A 21,157-nucleotide genomic window follows, 5' to 3' on the forward strand; every position below is an offset into this window, starting at 1 on the left:
ACTAGGTAGAACGCAGGAAGTGGGTTAAGGCAGGAAGTGGGTTGACCAATTTTAGATCAGCAATGTCATGTAGACTGGGAGTTCTGGATCCTGTGGTATGAGGAGCTGGAAACTGAACCAGCTAGTGGGCAATGAGCCATGCCTGAGTAATGGAGCCCCAACAAAAATTCCGAACACTGAGGTTTGGGTGAGTTTACTAGGTGGCAGTCCACCATGTGTACTTGTCACATATCAATGCCAGGAAGGGAACATGCTCTGACTACTCTCTGGGGAAGGACAACTAAGCTCTGCCCTATGTATTTCTTTCATTGACTGATTTTAATCTGTAGCCTTTCCCAGTAATAAGCTGTAACTGTGAGTATAAGAGATTTCAGTGAGTTGTGAGAGGCTTTCTGGCAATTATAGATTTGGTGTCAGAAGTGAGATTGGCTATGTGTGGACTATGTACAACACTCTAATTTCTCAGTTGCCCTCAGCTCTCATATCCAGATAAACATAAATAGGTGGTAAACTGGTGACTATAAAAATTCATAGTTGAAGTAGTTAATAATTATCTAAATCTATGACCTCATTTCTACTATGAAAGCTTTTTGGAATCTTTACAGTTGCCTGGTTAACCTGGAACCAAACCAAGTAGTGAGACTCTGGATTGAGCTGTTTACCTTAGATATGACTAGTAAACACACCCAGGCAGGTAACACAGAGAAAAATCAACCAACCCATCCTTGCTTTGGTACACACACACATGTCATCTAATTCTGTTAAGTAGCTTTTTACCTCCCTATTTAGAATCTGCTAATCATTACGACTTTCAACTTCTGCAATTTCTAAGGTATGCAGTTGGATCTCTTCTTTCAAATTGCTAGCAGTATTATCCATAGCAAGTATTATTCTAGAGGTAGAATTACACTTGTAATACAGATATTACCTTTGTACAGAGTTAAAAAAAAATGTTAGGCTAAAGAGTAGTGTGGTTACAAAATGAAAAAAATATATTCCAAATATGCCTCCATAAATTCACCTTCTGAACATTTAGCTATCATTTTTACAACTTCTAAAATTTGACATAAGAGAAAAATAAAAGTTTAAGAAAATTGAATAAACACAGGAAGTTTTCATTTAGAACATCATAAATGTTAGTTTCTAAATGCTTATAAATTTGTGGAGAAATGAGCCCACAAATCCAAGTTCAAGTGAAGTATCAACACACACTACTCTATTTCATGTCGAGCCAAACTAGGTGAGGCAGTAAGTTAATGCTGAAATCAGAGTTATTTAACAGGAGGCAGAGGGGAGAGCACTTTCCCTCAAAGCAAAGCCAGAACTGTCAAAGGCTTAGAGTGTCTCCGTTTGTTGAGACTTATCCCTGAGTGTGGGAATGAGCAAGTGATCTGCTGGGCTGCTCTGAAGAATACTCAAAACACTGAAAATCTCAGGCATTAGCAGTGAATAAAGGCACTACCTCTCCTCCTTTCTAAACCTCTGCAACTCCACAGAGTTGGGGCTCCTTCCTGTTTTTGCCATTCTTCACCCGACTTTAGCCTGGTCTATAGAACGCCAACCTGTAGCCTCAGCTCATGCTCTTCAGCCAACAAGAACCAAGCTTGGTGCTCTAGCTCAAATTCCATTGCCACTAGAGATGGGCCCTTGAAGCCACTGCTCGAGAACCGTCAGGACCATTCATTCACCAGGTTCCCTCCATCATCACTGTGTGTGCCCCCTTCCAGAGACGTACTTTATTTGATTTTCCCCTGCTAGAACGTAAGCTCTTCTCTGAACCCACCCAAAAGGAGCACTAAGACCCTACTTAAAATGACAGTGTCCCTGAATTCCCAGCCCACCCCATTCCCCATCACTGGCTGAGAGATTTTTCAACCCACAAGGACAATTTAGAACCAAGGTGCTACTGTGAAGAAGAGGAGGTCAGAGAGATTGAAGCATAAGGATTTAACCCACTGAAGGAGAAGGACTATGACAACCCACAGAATAGCTACACAATACATGGGCTGCATCTAGAAGGTGAGAACAACTCCTAACTGATAGTCAGCAAGGAAATGGGACCTCAGGCCTACAGCCACATGGGAACTGAATTTTGCCAGCAGCCTGAATAAGTTTCGAAGAAGATTCATTCCCCAGAGCCTCTAGTAAGGGAGGCAGCCCTAATGACACTTCAATTTCAGACCTGTGAAATCTGGAGAAGGGAACCAGCTGAGCCATGCTATGCACAGACTTCTGATTTATAGAACTTTGTTGTTTTAAGCCAATTAGTTTGTTACAACAGCAGTAGAATCTAATGCAGCGGTGGTCCCAATGTTACCATCCAATTGCCTTATGTTCCTCTCTCCACCAGCCTGCTGTTAGGAAACCCAGGAAACTAGAGTCACCCAGCTCTCATTATACAATGCTTTCATAGGCTGACCCACATTGCATTGTCATAGCTTTATCTGTGTGTTTTGTCTTCCTCACTCGAATGCAACCTCTTCAAGGATATTGACTATGGGTGTCTTTTTCTTCTTTTTAATTTTCTTCAATATATACTGATCGCAGACAACTTAAAAGAATAAATGAGTGTAAAAGAAAATTAAAATCATCCATAACTCACCAGTTAACCACAATGTTGACATTTTCTTGTCATTTTATACTTTTCTATGCACATGTATATCTTTATATATGTAAATAAAAATCATACAATCTATATTGCTTTTTAACCTATTTTCTATTAATAATGTTATGTAGATACTAGAGGCCTGGTGCACGAAATTTGTGCACTCGGGGGTTGGAGAAGGGTGTCCTTCAGCCTGGATTGTGAGAGGGCGCAGGCCAGGCCGTGGGACCCTACCAGTGCATGATCGGGGCTGGAGAGGGACGCGGGAGGTTGGCCAGCTGGGGAGGGACTGTGGGAGGGTTACAGGGCGTGTCTGGTCCATTTCACTCAGTCATGATTGGCCGGACCTCAGCAGTAAGCTAACCTACCGGTCGGAGCGTCTGCCCCCTGGTGGTCAGTGCACATCATAGTGACTGGTTGACTGTCTGCCCCCTGGTGGTCAGTGCACGTCATAGTGAGCGGTTGAGCAGCCTTAGCATATCATTAGCATATTACACTTTGATTGGTTGAATAGATGACCAGACACTTAGCATATTAGGCTTTTATTATATCGGATTCCATGACAATGGACATAATTCTACACCAAATTGATATGGAAGATGGGGGGAGAAGGCTTCCTGTCTGGGAGCAATTACTATAATTACTATAATTATCATCTTTATCATCATTGTATGTCTAAAAGTTGATACCTACACTTTAAGGCTAGCTTTATGGTTTGGAAAATTGTAGGCAATCTAGAATGTGGCAGAAGAGGTGTTTTTGGAACTGTCAAGCTGAGTTCAAAATATATTATTATCACCACCCCACTCCCCAGGACCAAAAAAAAACACTGGCTGTAAGCCATACTCACGCCATGTGGTACCATTACCGCTAATCACCATAGCTGAGTTACAAAACAAGTCATTTTCTCCTCCAGGCCATGGCTGGCTCTCACAAGTATTTGATAGGATGTTTGAAGGAGGCTATGCGCTAGGCAATCTTAAAGGTCCCTTTCATCTCTGGCACTTTATGGCTCTAAGATAAATGAGCTTTTTAAAATTGAGCCATTCTCAGAACCTTATGTAAAGCATTGTTTCTATGCAGAAAAGTTCTATACATCTTAAGCAACCAATTTAAAAAAAAATCAACTTTGGGAACATAATCTATGAAGACAGGACCTTCCTGTTTCTCATAAAATATTATCTGACATTTTCCTCTATATCCTTATTACTATAGTAAACATATTATCAGGTCAAAAATATTATTTGGAGAAAAAGAGCACATTAAAATTAAAGTAAGAAAATAAAATACTGCCTTTTCTTTACTACTAATAGGATTCTTATCGTCATCTTGGCATCTTAAATTTTCTGATAGAACAAGTCAAAGGCATTCCTTTCCCCTGTCCCTCCTGACTTTCCTCCTTCCTATTTATTGCCATTCACTAAGCCCTTCTGAAGTAACTTTTGGGTGCTCAAACCCAGGAGTTATATAAAACAGGGTTCAGGGAGACTGAGTTGGGCACTGTGGCAGATAATTAGGGATAAATGCCCCAATTATCCCTACGTCTTAGAATTTATGCCCTTGTGTATAAATGACATGACTTTGGGTGGGACCTGTGACTTGCTTCTAAATAGTAGAATATGGCAAAGGAAATGGGATATCACTTCTATAAACACATTATACAAGTTTGTAACTTCCATTCTGCCAGCAGACTCTCTGTGGATGCGCTCCCTGGCTGGCTTTGAAGTGAGCCGCTATAGGGAGTGGTCTAGGCCCCATGGGGAGGCCCATCCAGCAGGCAGCGAGGGAGTCCTCTAGCTGACAGCCAGGAAATAGCTAAGGCTCTCAGTACAACAATCCCTGAGGGCTGTGCTGCCAATAACCATGTGAGCCTGGAAGGGGAACTTTCCCAGCAGAGCCCAGCCCTGACTCACACCTTGACTACAGCCTGGGAGAGATTCTGAAGCAGGAGATCAACTTCAGGCATGTCCAGACTCCTGACCATGGTGAGATAGTAATGTGTCTGCATCCCGTTTTAAGCCACTACGCTTACGGTAATAGTGTTACCCAGCTACTGATAATTAATACAGGTGGACACATAGAATATAATTAGAGAACAACATAAATGCAACAGAAAAACAAATGTGAAATAGGAAAGTTCAGGTAATAAAGGTAAGATTATGACAGATAAAGTTAATTTTGAAATATTTCATAAAGAGACTAGTTATGAAACCCACCTTATGTCTTTCAAGAATTCATTGGCAGAGAGGTAGGGGAAACAACACAGAGGCAGAATCAACTGAATATCAACGCTACTACACTGAGGAACAGTGAGAGAAGGGTCTGAATCATGGGAGGCCTGGAGTGGCAGGAGCTGAGTGGGCTCGTTTTTGATACTATAGGCAACAACACTACGAGAAGGGCTCCTCAGCAGGGAAATGCCAATCAGGTGTCTTAAAGAACTTAATTTTATCACAGTATAAAGGATGGGGAAGACTAGAGGTAAGACCAGGAAGGAATATGCTAGCACAAGTCTTCAGGAGAGGCCAACAAACACATGAGGGAAAAAAGGTTCCCACTCATGAATAATCAAAGACACACAAACCAAAACTATAAAGAAACATTTTTTGGTTGATCAAATTAGTTAAAAATAAAAACTAGTAATACTAGCAAAGGTAAAGCAATCGTAATTCAATAAGCCCTTATTCCCACTGTTGGTGGGAATGTAAATGGAACAGCTTATATGGGAAGCCATTCAAAAATATGCATTAATAATCTTAAAATATTCAGACCCTCAGACTCAGTAATTCACTTCTTAGGACATATTCTAAAAAGAAAATAAATGTATTTACTCATTCAACAAACATTTAATTGAATGCCTACTATGTTCTAGGTACTGAGGATACAGCAATGAACAAAACAGACCTCATCTCTGTTCTTGTGGGTCTTAGAAGAGACAAACATTTAACGAATAATCACAAAATAAATGTATACTTACACATATTACCGGACACAATGAGAGTATTTTTAAATACTTGGTTTAAATTTGTGAGATCAAAAAAGACCTTTTTTTTGGAAGCAACATTTATACTGAGAACTGAAGGATGAGTGGAATTTAGCCATATGAAGAATGGGAGAAATTTTTTTTTTTTCTGATAGTGAAAACAATATTCATGAAGGCAAAAAAGAGTTAGTTGTATTCAAGATTTTAGAGTACTCATTCATTAACTTATTAAAAAAATATGTATGGAAGTCCTAGTAAGTACTATGTACTGGAGATGAGGATCAAGTTGAAATTATAGCAGACAAAACAGGTGTAAAAAATATGTATTGTATAGCTACAGAAGGGCTGGGTATTCATAATAAAGCCAACAATGTCTGAGGAAATGAGTGAAAAAGGAGAAAACCAATGCATTTAGCAGAAAAAAAGGAGAGGATGGAATAAAGATAACAAACATAAAGGTTTTCTGCCTGTTTCCAAACTCAGACTTACCTGAGAAACATATGTTCAAAATGTACCATTCTTTTTTTTTTAAAGTACAATTTATAGATAGAAATACTTAGATGGGTCAGCACTAAAATGCTCATACGCAGAGAAGAGGCAAGTAGAGGGAGATTAAATCTAGTAAATTTTAAACGTACACATGAGTTAGGGCATCTCTGTACTTCAGAAATTATTTTCCCTACAGCTATCCACGAGTGACTCTTGACTATGTTAAGCATTCAGGGAAAAGGAACCACTTTTTTGTAATAATAGCAGAGTCTCTTTGTAAGAGATCAAAATGTACATAGAATAATCCTAGGATTTGAAATTAAAAATTGAACAAATGAACCTCCATTAGGTTAAGTGTGAAAAGTGACATTTACACAAATTTTATAATGAGAATATTCTTGGAGTCATCAGCAAGTTGTAAAGGGAGCCACAGAAATAATTACAACCTCATGTGAGCAGCACACCTAAGGTATAGAGCCCTTTCCTCCTATTTCCTGAATTATCTAAATGGTGATATTGTATGTTTAGTACATGTCAACAGTATTAAAGAGTTAAACAATATTTGACAGCATGGACACTAGCTACATTAAAAAAAAGATATGTGGAATTCTTACTTTTTTTGCAACTTCTATGCAAACCTAAAATTATTAAAAAATAAAAAGTAAAAGCAAAAAATATAGGGATAGTGTTGCTATAAGAAATAATACAAGGCCTAAAATTTGTGTTATTTTCATGAGGCAATCAGAAAGGATAAATGAAACAATTCTTCAAGTTGCCCTGAGTCTGGTTTTCACATCTGCTGTCACGGGATGCAGGTGCACACAAGGGGAAAGCTCATGGTCCGCGTTGGATATTCCACTGCCCACCAGATGTTTGGAAAAGTCATTTCAGTATCTCTAAGCTTCTACTACATGCACCTCACAGGGTAGTGTCATATGCTTGTTCACAATGATGTGCTCCATAAATATTCATTATTATTATTTAAAATTTTATGTAGGCCTGGCTGGCATGGCTCAGTGGTTGAGCATGACCTATGAACCAGGAGGTCACAGTTTGACTCCTCGTCAGGGCACGTGCCTGGGTTGTCAGCTTGATCACCAATGTGAGATGTGCACGAGGCAGCCGATCAATGATTCTCTCTCATCATTGATGTTTCTATCTCTCTCTCCTCCCCCTTTCTCTCTGAAATCAATAAAAATATATTTAAAAATAAATAAATAAAATTTTATATATATAAACTTTATTATTCCTTCATTAAATGGAAGAATATCTCTGAGTTGTGATCAGCTATTAGGATTTCTTCACATTTGTAAAATTATCAAATTAATCTTATACTTTCCAGTAGGGACCCAGATTTGACCAACAGATTTATCTCATAATAAATATAGTTACTACACCCTGGAAAGTGCTTCATAATAAAAATATAGCCTAAAAACTATTTTTAAAATCTCCTTAGCCTTTCCAATACAGTTCATTAATTGAATTGGTTAACCTGTTACCTTAAAATTAGTTTGGTTAATTCTAAAGTCCTGTCTTTATTTATTAGACCTGTCTAATAAAGTTTGATGGAGACATAAATATATAGTTTAAACAAATATACTGACATCATACATAAACTATGACCAATAAAATATATTTCCCCCCCAAGACATTAAAAATGAAATAGCTCTTTTGAAGAAAAAACACACACAATTAAGTCAGAAATTTCATGAAATCCAAAAGATGAACCTTGAGAACCCAAAACAAATTTTAATGTCTGACAAAACAAATGCATCTTTTATAAAATTGGATTGATGTGTACTTATAAATTATGCATTGCAAGATGTTTCATTATAACTTTAATGTTTCAAAATCCATTATCATCCCTCTGTCTCCCATCAAGTATAATTGTAGGAAGAAAAATATCATGTTCTTTTCTGTACAACCAAAAAAGCTAACAGGAAAACAAGTACAAGAGCAGCTCACTCAAATCAAGCTTTTCCTCATTAAAACCTCAAGGTACCCCATTTTAACATGGTGGCTAATTTTGTTTTCTGGAAAATGTATTTATAGGCCAGGAATGATTCAAGTGGACAGTTATAAAAAAAATCAACAGGAGTCATATGAAAATAATATTCAGTAAGATATCTTTAAAACAGTAAGAAAAGCAGACTTCTTCCCCTCCCCCTTCCAAATTTCCATTGTGTTCATCATTCAGCAACATTCTACTCACTTCCGATGGGTGTGGTCCATGCCACTGTTTGGTATTGATTCCAACTCTGCATTTTTCTGCCCACAGATATTTCCATAGCTGTCGTATCCTGACACTAGTCTCGCTGCTGCACCTGTTGCTACTGAAAAGCCACAAATAAATCCCTAGGGAGAAAAACAGAAAAAAAAAATCATACAAATAAACCATTTCAATAGCAACAGTCACTACTTGATACGATAATGAGCTTCTTTTGTCTGATGAAGGAACAAAGAGCTCTTTCCTTGTTGCAAACACTATTCCACTGTTTTCCTAGGATTTCACATAAGCAGCACAAAGTAGTCCCGGGAAACACTATTTACTAGCATAACAAAAGAAATCTCTAAGCTTCTGCATCATAAGATCGTCTTTGCATTTCATACTAATAATAGCAACCTCTCTGTATTGAACATCTGCTCTATGCCAGGCTCTGTACTGGGTGCTTACCATACATTATCGCTAATCCTCACGATGAGGAAACTGAGGCCCAGAGAGGTTCAATACGTTTTCCAAGGACACAGGACAGAATCAAACCCAGCTTTCTTCTTCTTTCTTTATTTTTTTAGTTTTATTTGGTTGTAAAGGAGTCCTATTAAATAAACAATAGCAATGGATGAAAGAAAAAAAAACACAAAGAACAATAGGTCTGCGGGTTTTGAATTCGTATCACTTCAGTGCACACAACTTCTATTTGCTTCCTGCAATAAAGCTGTATATAAGCCAAAGAATTACACCACGAGCACTGCCATGCTCTTAATATTGGAGAATCCAGGAGAGTGAGGCCCGGGTCCGGGTGCCACAAAGGCCACTTCATTTCATGGGAACATGTTTCAGCACAGTGCCAAAGGCAAAGGGCAGATGCCTCACAGCTGCATTAGACTTGCTAAGTCGAGTGCATGCTGCTGACCAAAACAGAGCAATAACGCCTGAATAGGCTGCTGGGCGTATAGGCAGTAGGGTGAATCACCATTGATTCACTGAATTGGGAGGGAAGACTGGGGTTAAGATATATTCTTGGTCATTACAAGCTTGAGTTTTTGTTATCTTTATGAAAGTGGCTAATGAAGGCAGAAATGGCCACTGTTTACCCATCATAACCGAGTATCACGAGTAGTACCAAGTAGCTCCTGTAAGTGAAACTGTATGCATATACAGGCTAGATCTCGGGCCTCCAGTGGTAAGAACTATACACATATGCAGTTCCTCAGAGAATAGTATTTCTCTCTTAAACATGCTTCCCAGAAAAGGTGAACAAATTTTTCTTTTCTAAATAATCTCTATTTTTATCATTTAAGTAAAGAAAGTGAGGCAGGGAGAGTAGAGTATAGCTCTAGCTAGTAGAAACTTCTTGAAACTACACTTTGTAAGAAAGCAGAATCAGTAGCGACTATCCCTGATTTGCTATCCTGCTCTCGGATCCTTGCCAAGTTACTTTAACTCTCTGTGCCTCAATTTACTGGCCTGTAAAATGGAGATAATGGTAGCTCATAAGGCTGCTGTAAGGATTAAATGAAATAATCCAGTAAAGTGATAAGGTTTCAATAAATATTAAGAGGTCAATAAATAAGAGATGAATAAATATTAGCTATTATTGTTAGAAATGAGAACATGCTGTAATGGAAAGACCATGGGCTTTGGGTCAGATAACCCTGCACTGATCAATTTTCTCCTTATGTGAACTTGGACAAAATTCAAGAAGTTAATGGCTAAACTCTCCAATAGGGATCTTTAACAAAAAGCATCCCAGAGTAATAGGAAGGGAACCAAAAAGACCTGATTCACACCCTCAGTCAGCCACTAACTACCTGCATGACTTTGATCCAATTACCTACTAAGAGTGTCTCCTCTTCATCCCTAACACAGAGTACTGAGGCTTCTTACCCAAGGTTTCAGTTACCCATAGTCAACCATGGTCTGAAAATATTAAATGGAAAATTCCAGAAATAAAACTATTCGTACGTTTTAAATTGCATGCTGTTCTGAGTAGGGTGATGAAATCTCACTCCATACTCCATCCCCCCTGGGACGTGAATCATCTTTTTGTCCAGGGTATCCAGGCTGTATGGGCTACCTCCCCGTTAGTCACTTAGTAGCTCTCTTGGTTATCAGATCAACTGCCACAGTATCACAGTGCTTGTGCTCAAATCACCCTTATTTTGCTTAAGGGTGGCTCCAAAGTATAAGAGTAGCGATGCTGGCAATTCGGATATGCCAGAGAGAAGCCATAAAGTATTTCCTGTAAGTGAAACTGTATGCATTTATAGGGAAAAAACATAGAATAGTTGGGTTCAGTTTTGGTATCCACTGGGTCCTGGTAGGTATCCCCTGTGAATAAGTGGGAGACTATTTGTTGTTGTTGTTGTTTTGTTAATTCTCACCTGAGGATATTTTTCCCACTGGTTTTAGAGAGTGGAAGGAGGGGGAAGGTAGAGAAAAAGAGAGAGAACATCGATGTGAGAGAGACACATTGATGGGTTGCCTCCCGCACACACCCCAACCATGCCGGGGAATCAAACCTGCAACCCAGATATGTGCCCTTGACCAGAAATCAAACCCTGGACTCTTTGGTGCTCAGGCTGACGCTCCAACCACTGAGCAACACTAGCCAGGGCTGGGGAGGGGGGACTATTGTAATACCTATTTCACAGCCTAATGATGAGAACTAAAAGTGATAATACATATCTAGGCCCTAACTGGTCTGATACATGGCAGGTAATCAATACACGGTAGCTGTTAGGGGTAAATTTGTGTTAAGTCAGACTAAAGAGGTTGACTAACCAAAAACCCCTTCAGTTCTCTATTTTGGAACAAAAATTTCTTGGGGAATAAAATTGAGAACTATTGTCAGTAATTGTGTTACTACACGGAAATATTCAGACCAGTTACAATCTTCTTTCAATACTAGTCTAAAATAGCAAAGTCCTTACATCATTAAGGTTATATTCTTCTTCCACTTTTCATAGAAATTTTCTTCTTGTGCTTGATAAGTACCTAGTGTTACAGAATCCTTTAAATGATTTCTGATTTTCTGTTCTATTTTTAATAGTACCATTGGACACCTGGGTTTTGTGGGTTTGTGTTTGTTTGTTTTTTAATCAGAGTATAAGTGATAAATGTCACAGATATATGGTAAAATGGGGCACTAACATATTTTCATATCGGCCATGTAGCTCCCAAAAGCATTCGAGTAGAAAGGGTAAGAAGCTTCAGGGGAGGAAGGAAGGAGAGGAGTGAGAGAATAAGCTAGAAAGAAACCACAACTGCTATCCCAGGGACTTCCCATATGGTACAAGCATTGATAACGGGGAACGAGGCCAAATATAATTTAAAAAACAACCTGTTTTAAAAAGAGATCCTGAAATCCACACACGGGAAACAATATAGTTTCAGATGAGAAAAATAATATAGTACATGAAATTAAAACAGTGTGAGAAGCTTTACAGAACACAGTAATTTAATGCCTCCACAGAGGGTGGGGGTGGGGTGGGAGCAAGCACTCAACAGAAGGAAATCACATTCATAAAGCAAATGATAAGAGAGATGAGGAAAGCTTTTATCCTACTACAATCGGGAGCAATCACGGAGAGAAAGTAAGCCTATTAGTAAGGAAGAGAAAACCTTGGCTAACATCTAAAAGTGACTGAGTTACTGAAGTGCTTTCAGAACTGCTCTTAAGAGAGAGAGGAGGAGCAGACACATCTAATGACAAACAAGAAGTGACTCAAATCAGAAGAAGGCATACAGAGAGGATGGGTCTCAGGCAAGATCTGGACACTAAGTGCCTATTGCTAAGTAGGAGAAAGACAATTTGCTAGATCATAAACGGTGCTCATTCTCCCTTCATGTCTCAAGGTTTAGTTCGACATAAGAGCTTCTGCTTAGTTTCATTCATTATTAGTCAAAATAACAGGCATATTTTATTTCACAAGCATGGAACCTTTAAGTGCAATGGAAAGGTAGAAAGCCTTAGTTTTGTTTTGAAACAGAAAGATCAACAAAAACATAAAGGGTAGAGGGAGTATGAAGTATGAATATGGCAAAATGTTTCAAAATAAAGAGAGAGGAAAAAGGCTTATGCTTACAGCTCTTTCCCAGAAATTAAATTATATCCAGGTTCTTCCCTCCACCTCTCCCCACCGCCCATTCAAATACTACCTCCTTTAGCTCTATACATCTCTTATCTCAACCAATGTTTAGCATCAGTCTCCTGACAGCCAGTTTGTCAAACCTTGGGGCAATATGTGGCCTGTTGCTCCCGAGAACACTGAGACAAAGAAGACTTTTAGACCCAGCAGACAGGGTAGGATTAGAATGCCCGATGCAGAACTATTGTTCATGCAAACAAACTAAAAAAAGTTGAGTTAAAATTTCTGACAATCTGCTAGATTTCTTTAAAGTTAAGTAGGATGCATTACTCTAAGAGGAGAGTGGAAGACAATAATGATGGGAAGCTAGGAAATAACCACTCAACAAATATTTATTAAGTACACACATACAAATGAAAGATTTCATGCAAGGTACAAAAGGGCTTTAATACAATAAAGTTTACCCGAGAAAAACTGAAATGTCTCAAAAGAGAAGAAAATAATGGGATGTGAGGGAGCAAAATCAGGGAAGCTGGTTCTTGAGCAGCTTAAGCAAAAAAACAAAAAACACAAAACAACACAAAACAAGCAAAACAGCACAAGGACTATCAGGAACTAAACCCAGCTCTGCTGCAAATACTCATGATCTAGGGCAAGTCACTTTCAATTCTCTAAACCTCAGTTTCCTCACCTATAACAATGATTGGACTACATTAATCTCAAAAGCCGTTTATGCTGTCACAATTTTATGATTCTAAGGGAAAATAGGTACAAAGTAAATGCTTTTCAGGGTATCCTTGCAGAGAGAAGTAAGTATAAATCCATTTGGTCCACAACAGTGACTGAGGTGGTAAAAAAAACACACAACAAGAATAGACTAAAATCAAAATGAATTGAACTAACCTGTATGCTTAAAAATAGTTAAAATGGATTTAACAAAACTTAAACTTTAAAATATACATTATATAAGCCTTGTTATGCATATTTTACCATAATTTGTAAAATATGTTTTAAAGAAAACAAAGATAAACCAGAGGATTTAAGAGAAGGTAGGTAGTCATCTGGATCAGGTAGTCTTAAGGTAGTTTTCGGCTGTTCTTCCTATTCCATGATCCTGGCAAAGCACAGACCATCACACAGGTGACAAAATATTGCAGTGAGCCTGAGTCTCTCGCTCCGTGCTGCTCTCAACAACAGTCAGTGAGGCAGAAACCCTGAGATCTGGGAACTAGACTCAGGCTATAAAATGAAAAGGGTCCTCAAGAGCAGTCTGGAGGGACAAACTCTGCAATGATGACGCCTGCATCAGCTGTAGTCCAGATCACTGCCCCAAATTCCAACTCTGCGTTTCCAATTGCTTATCCTTCCCCATACATTTTATGTGTCAAAGTCATCCTCTCATTTCGCCAAACCACTTCCCTTTCCTGCACACACCCTCTCTCCTTTTGGAGCATCCCTATTTACTAGATTGCACACGTCAGACAGGAGTGAGAGGCTGTTTCAGTTCTCTCTCCACAGCTTCTGGCAGCACCCCAGCTTCCTGACTCTACACTAGAGGAAGCGGTGTTGCTCAACTATTTGCTCGGTGTCTGAAATATTGATTGGACCACATATTACTGGCAGGTGACGTGTGTCCTACAGGTCCATGTTCTGAACAACTTTTTATTTTGCTCCCCGTTCCAGGCAACAAAAGGGATTGTCTCTCGAAGCCTCTCCTACTTCCTCTCTCTCCTGTGTTCAGTGTTGCCCCTGTGTGATCTCGACAAGCTATTTAACACAGCTGGGTGCCTCTGTTTCCTTATCTCTAAAATGGGAATGATAATGATAATGTCTACTTCATTGAGCAGTTTTGAAAATTAAGTATGTTTCTGTGTCAAGAACTGCAGGCCTCGAGTTTGACATACTTGCTTTACATTAGGGATTGAACCCGCAACCTAAGTATGTGCCCTGACCGGGAATCAAACCTGAAACCTTTTGTGTACGGGACAATGCTCCAACCGAGCCACTGGCCAGCGCTCTTTCCTGCCTTTTATGTTAAGTTGATCTGGGCTGACTTGGTCCAGATGGACCTCTTTTCTCTCCTCTTCTCTTCTCACATATTCTTCTCCCTGAGACAGAAGTAAGTCAGACCATCCAAGATGGGAAGGACCCTTAGCCCAAGTTTTATTTCACAAGTCATTTTAAAATGGAGTATTTACTGGATATAATAATCAGGTGTCTGCTGAGCTACTAATAAAGTACTACTTTGTTTACCCACCCCATTCTTGCTACCTCATGTGTACAGAAGCCATAGTTTAGAACCGATGAGGAGATAATGTAGGACGAACTAAAAAGCCCTACCCTGAACTTCTAACATAAGAGCCTCTTAGTCATCTTTAATCTCTCTCTCCTTGCCTGCAATATTGATGACTCCAAAATCTACTTTTAAAATCTCTCTCTTCTCTTCTTATTTCAGGTTTTTCACCTCTTATCTGGACTATTGCATCCACAGTAGTCAGCCTGAATCTCTTCTTCCTTTACAATGGCTGTACAAGCATCTTTAACATTGACCACCAGCGCTATCTTTCTAAACCCAATCTTATCATTTCTTGCTCAGAATTCTTCAGTGGCTTATCAGTGCCTACATCAGTGGGTCTCAACCCCGGCTGAGCATTAGAATCACAGAGATTAAATCACTAAGGTGGGGCCTCGGAATGAGTACTTTTTAAAAGATCCCAGCTGATTCTCATGTGCAACTAAGGTTGAGCACCATTTTTAATTACTTTAATGAAAAAAATAAACATTTAGAAGTACAATGTGACATGTAATTTTTTTTTAGAGCAGGATAAGCCCGCAACCTACGTCCAATAATTTCAAAATACTGATGAAAGTTCATGTGGAAGGGGACAGCTCTCAAGAAGGCTGATAGAAATTTACTTTGAAAAATACCCTAAGTTCTAGACAAGTGTGGAAAAACCCTGAAAGTAAGGGAAGAAATAATAGTACAAATATCTATGAAAATAAAGTAAACATGTATAAATAAAAATATTTATTGGAGACGATGAGTGAAAGATGGCAAGATCTTAAAACATTTCAGAGCAGGAGCATAGTCATTAAGGAGTGAGCAAAGAGCTGCAAGTAAAGGTAGTGAACAAGGTATGGTTTGAATATTAGGCCACAGAAGGACCGAGAAAGGAGACTCTGAAAGAAGCAGCTGCTGGGCCACATGTGAAAAGAATATAGCAGAAAGTTCCAGTTCTATCTTTGCCATTTATTACCGTCAGTATATTCTTAGACAAACTAATATTTAACCCTGCTATTCCCTGTCTGTAAACTGGGAATAACCCTATCTCAGGATAATTGGGAGAACTTGGTGAGATAAATACATCTACGAAAGCCTCGAGCATACATTAATTCTCATGTTTCTCTTTAAATTAATAACAGAATAAAATCCAAAAGAAAAAAACAACATATAAAATAAATACTCAGAAGACAAACTTTGAACTACTGTTGTGCCTGAACTACTGTTGGGCAACAGAACTTGGAGATTTCTCTAGTTTCACATGGCAAAATTTGATGTTAGCTCAACTCCATGAAGGTAGTAATCCATTAAAAGAATCATTCCAAAACAAACAACGCTATGCGTGCATTTAAAAGTACACGCAGTGGGTCTTAACTATCATCACACTAAAATCAACCTTATATTAATTACCACTGCATTAAACCATTTCAATAAACAAATAGCTCCTTTCTCACAAGTCACTCCCAAGCCAGCCTGTTAACATTAATGATTGCACTTTCCTGAGCTATTTTAGCACAGAAAATCAAAACATCTACCTGGGTGGCAGGTACATGTTTTTATAAACATAATTTTGAAAGGTGAGCTGCTACCTGTCCCTGGGTTAAATTCGGGGGTGGGGACAAGCTGCGGACTAATTCTGTTAGCAAAGACTCTTCCCACAGTCTCCACGCATATTCATGCATGCTGCACTGCAGTGACCATGCCACTAAACTAAGTGGACTCTTGAACACTAGAAGTCCTAAGTTAGGAAGTGGTATTTTTGACTTTTCTAAATATCCTAAGTTTGCTGAAACTGAGCTGTCTATCATCTTTACAATTTCTGCTGCATTTATTCTATCTCATTAAAATTTACTGCTTTCTTTCCCTTGTGTCAGGGGCAGAACTGGCACCTATAATTAGGCCTAGTAGCCACGATTAGGGTTGTTCTGTAATTCTCAAATGGTATTTGTGATGTGGGCAGTTACAGAGAGACACAGAATAAGATCTTCCTAAAGCATCTGTATAAAAGGCATGGAAAAGGGGGGGTTAAAAACATTACGCTTATGTGGACAAGGGGCTGCCCGAGGTAGCATGATTGTGTTTTGAGCTGTGAAGACTATGAGAGAGAGGAATACTGTCTGCACAGCCCACCTGGGGAAGAAGGAACCTGGTGGCAGAAGGAGCACGGGCCTGGAAGTTATGAGACTGTGGCTCTGTTCCCAGCTCTGCCATTCCCTAGCAGTGTGGCCTTGGGATGGTCATATCCATCTCTGGGTCTGATGTGTTTAATCTGCAAAATAAGGGTGACAGGCCAGATGAGGCTCTCCAAGTCTTGTCTAGCTCTAAACATCCGTTAGCGCTAAAGCAGCTGTTTCCTATCCTTTTGAAGCCTGTATCAGAAATTACTGCAGGGCAGAGCGGGTTTGCACTTTGGAGAAGGACGTTCCCAACACTTGGCACCAGGGACTCTGCTCCTACAACCTCTAGCCCCACTGGAAAGTCACCAGGTTCCTTGATCTCCACTGAGAGATGCCACTCACTACAGCAGACACAGCAGGCAGCAGGGGCCTGTGTGGGCAGAAGGAGGAAGGAGCAGTGAGCAACCAGCCACTCCACTTAGGAAGAACTAAAAAAATGTCAGAACTGGAAGCACTATAGATACCATCTAACAAAATCTCTAATTTTATACAAAGGAACATGAGGAGAAAATGAACTGACACAAAAATAGCCATCAGGTTTGTATAACCAGGTTGGATAAATACTCAGGAACCTGGACTCCATGGCCAGTGCTCTGTTCACCACCCCACCAAGATCAGGCTTTCTGCCCTGGCCACGTGGCACAATTGGTTGGAGGCTGTCCCGTGCACCAAAAGGTTGTGGGTTCAATCCCTGGTTGGGGCAACCAATTAATGTTTCTCTCTCACATCGGTATTTCTCTCTCCCTTGCCATCTCTCTAAAAATCAATAAAAACATAACCTCAGGTAAGGATTTAAAAAAAAAATCTGGCTTTCTGAAATGATCACTTAAATTTTGATGGTTTCTTTTTTTTAAAATTGATTTTTAGAGAGAGAGAAGAAGGGAAAGAGAGAGAAACATCGTACTGCTGTTTCACTGATTTATGCATTCATTGGTTGCTTCTTTGTGTGTGCCCTCACCAGGGATCAAACCGAGGGGTACCAGAGAGTACCAGTAAATTGTATGGCAGAAAAATAACTTGCTTCGGTGGTATCCTATGACCTCCAGTTATATAAGCAGGATCAGGAGGAATGAAAAATAAATAACTAAATAACAGGCTCCCTCTTTAAACTGACTCCCATCATTCCCCTGGATCATGAGTTCAGGTTCTGGTCATCTGTGAGTTTCCTTACCATCCCAATGCAGAAGAGGAGAAAAATCAGCAGCCATGGTAGGTCTGTGCAGCTACGATCCTCCAGGGGCTTCCATTCTCGCTTGGAGCTCTAATTGAAAATACAAAATAAGGGAATGGTAAATGTTAAATGTCGTTAAAATTAGGAAAGCACAAACCTACCACTTACACCTAGATCCCCTCTTTAAAAAAAATGTTTTTATTGACTTTCGAGAGAGAAGAAGGAAGAGAAAAAGAAAACATCGATGTGAGTGAGAAACACTGATCAGTAGTCTCCTGTATGCACCCGACTGGAGATAGAACCCACAACCTGGGTATGTGCCTTGCCTGGGAATCAAACCGTGACTTTTACCACTTACACCTAGAGCCCCTCTTTAAAAAAATATTTTTATTGATTTTCGAGAGAGAAGAAGGGAGAGAGAAAGAAAACATCGATGTGAGTGAGAAACACTGATCAGTAGTCTCCTGTATGCACCCGACTGGAGATAGAACCCACAACCTGGGTATGTGCCTTGCCTGGGAATCAAACCGTGACTTCCTGGTTCATGGGTCGACACTCAACTACCAAGCCACATCAGCAGGGCAGTATGGTGTTTTTAATATGAATAAACAAATGAACAAATTCTTCCAACTTCAATCTTAGCGGTAGCTTTTTCTTAGTGTGTCGAGATGCTAGATTTAAAAATTTAGAAAGTGCTTTCCATATGTTCTTTCCTAGGAAGGAAACCCATTAAAATGAATTCCTATTCAGAGGTAGGTTCTTCTAAGTCTTATAAAATTCAGGGAGGAAAAAAAAGCTAAGTTAAGACAACTTTACAGACAGATCTGGGCAACTCCGAAATCATCATCCATCCATAAATTTTCATTCCCTTTCTGGAAAATGTCAACAGTTTCTATTTCAAACACAGAGTTTGCCTAACTAAAGAACTAGAGGCATTCTGAAAGTTAATTTGCTTTAGGTGTGGGGTGGGTGGAGATCAATGGGGGAAAGAAGGGAACATATATAATACTTTCAACAATATAGACAAATTACTAGTTAAATAAAAGTTAATTTTCAAAGTATTAGATTGGAATTCTAATTATATTTTTTCTTAATCTTCACCTGCTGATATGTCTAGAGAGAGGAGGAGAGAGAGGGAAGGGAGGGAGGGAGGGGTAAAAAGTGAAAGAGAGAAAGAGAAACATCCATGGGCTGCCTCCCGCACATGCCCCAACCAGGGATCGAACCTGAAACCTAGGCATGTGGCCTGACTGAGAATGGATCACACAGCCTTTTGGACGATGCTCTAACAAACTGGGCCCCGGGTCACGACTTACATTTTTTTTCTTACAACAACTGTCTTAGGTTCTCAAGTCAGCTCACAAACTCCTTTTAACTACGATATAACGGAAATAACACTCCTGAGCTTGTTAACAAACAAAAATCCCTGAGTCTCATTCCCTCTCCTGGAAGCAGGAAGCAGAGAGGGAGAGAGAAGGGAGCCTTGGGAAACCTATGGACAAAGCTCCTGCGAAAAGAAGGCTGAGCCTCCGTGGCTTCCATGAAAGATCCAGGAAGCCATCTGGGGAAGGCTTGCCGGTGGGAAGGGTGCAGAGGAAGGGGCTGGAGATAAGGAAGCCCTCTAGTATAATTAGAATGTAGCATGTAAGAGTGGGGAACCAGTCCTCCACCGGGTTTGCTTAGGTTTGCCTCCCTCTAAAAACAAAGAGCTTTTCATTATGTACCCTTTGATAACTTGATGAAAGCTGCAGATGCATTTCTGGGGAGGTAAGCATATATTTGCATAATTTTCATAAACATTTAGGGAATTTAGATTAAGAAACTCAACCTTAAAATACCTGCCTGTCAACACTGCGGGCAGAGTGTCTGAACTCCAACCACTTCCTCCTGACCCCTTAAATGGGGACTAGCTAAATGCCTTTTCCTTGTTGAGGGCCTTACACGGTTCAGTTGTTCAACAACAACAACAAAAAACATCCCACCACTCTTGATAGCTGGCTCCCAGACACCCACACAAGAACAAAGAACACTAGTTAGTCATGGAAAAAACACCTCACCCCAAGACTCCAGCATTAAAAACCAAGAGTGAGTAGGCAGCTTTTTCCAGGGGAATGTAGCATTATGGCAAACGGATAAGGGACACTGCTCTCTCCCTGGCTCTGTCATTAGTTAGCTGCATGACTTCGGATAAATTGCTTTATACCCCTGGGTGGCAGGAAGGAATTAGATTGGACCTCGCAGGTTCCTTCCAACTCTAAAAATCTATGATCAGGAATGCAGTTTTGTGAAAATGTTTGTTATGACAAGAAAAAAACCTGCAAAAATAATTTGACATTATTCCTGTTATTCAACTTGAATGCCTATATTATGAGCTGTGTTTTGGATGACAGTTTCTCACAGTATGAATAAAGAATGTTTCTTTGTATTAAATTATTTCAATCTTGAGTAATACCCATTACAGTAACATTACTTAGAAACGCAGAATGTGGACTCCTCTTTGAAATGCATAATATTTACTCCAAGGTAATTTCCAGGGCAATAGCTACTTTAAGACACTCTATTTGTTTATCTTAACAAGCAGTATGTATTGGGGGGCAGAGGACCTCAGATTGATTTCTTTATCCACAACTATTTTCTTAGTATTTTTGCCGGGGGCCAACATTCGGTTTTCAATGCTTTCATTTTCATCTAAAACATAAAGAAAGTGGAATTTCAGCCTTGACCAGAAAAAAAACCCCAAAGGATTCTATATCTCAGCAATTCAATTCAACTTACTGTGGGCCACTTCTGGGCCAAATACACAGAAAACCTTCCAGTGGGGATGAGAAATGGAGAGGGGAGAGGAATACATGGAAAAGACTGTGGCCTGTGGCATAGTACAGAGTGGAAGAACCCAAGAAGGGGGGCGGAGGGGCGGGTCACGCCCACTCAGATCAAGAAAATCTCCTCAGAGCAGAGGCAGCTTACTTCACAGGGCTGTTCTGAGGATTAGATGTGAGCACCTGCCACATGGTAAAGCTCTAATTCTTGGCTATCAGTCTTATTCATCAACACTCACTTTTCAGTGAACCTTCTCCCTATTGTTATACTATCCTTTTACTAAGTGGATCTTCCCAGTAAGAGGAATAAAAAGAATATA

General features: G+C 39.7%; 1 protein-coding gene across 5 annotated transcripts in view; it reads right to left on the reverse strand.

Moving 5' to 3' along the window:
* Positions 1 to 18,108, reverse strand: part of SLC44A1 (solute carrier family 44 (choline transporter), member 1) — a 109,907-nt gene extending 91,799 nt beyond the window's left edge. For 4 of the 5 annotated variants that reach the window (XM_014534442.1, XM_014534441.1, XM_014534438.1 and 1 more), the window contains exons 1-2: positions 18,019 to 18,108; positions 8,290 to 8,432 (exon numbers count right to left, since the gene is read on the reverse strand). In XM_014534442.1, coding sequence (XP_014389928.1) covers positions 8,290 to 8,432; positions 18,019 to 18,021 — 146 coding nt within the window. In that variant the 5' untranslated portion in view covers positions 18,022 to 18,108. Of the gene's footprint in view, positions 1 to 8,289; positions 8,433 to 8,751; positions 8,868 to 18,018 lie in introns of those variants that run through there. The other variant, XM_014534439.1, reaches the window with a different exon arrangement.
* Between the last annotated feature and the right edge of the window lie 3,049 nt (positions 18,109 to 21,157).

This window comes from Myotis brandtii, unplaced genomic scaffold, assembly GCF_000412655.1.
Source record: "Myotis brandtii unplaced genomic scaffold, ASM41265v1 scaffold13, whole genome shotgun sequence".
Lineage (NCBI taxonomy): Eukaryota > Metazoa > Chordata > Mammalia > Chiroptera > Vespertilionidae > Myotis > Myotis brandtii.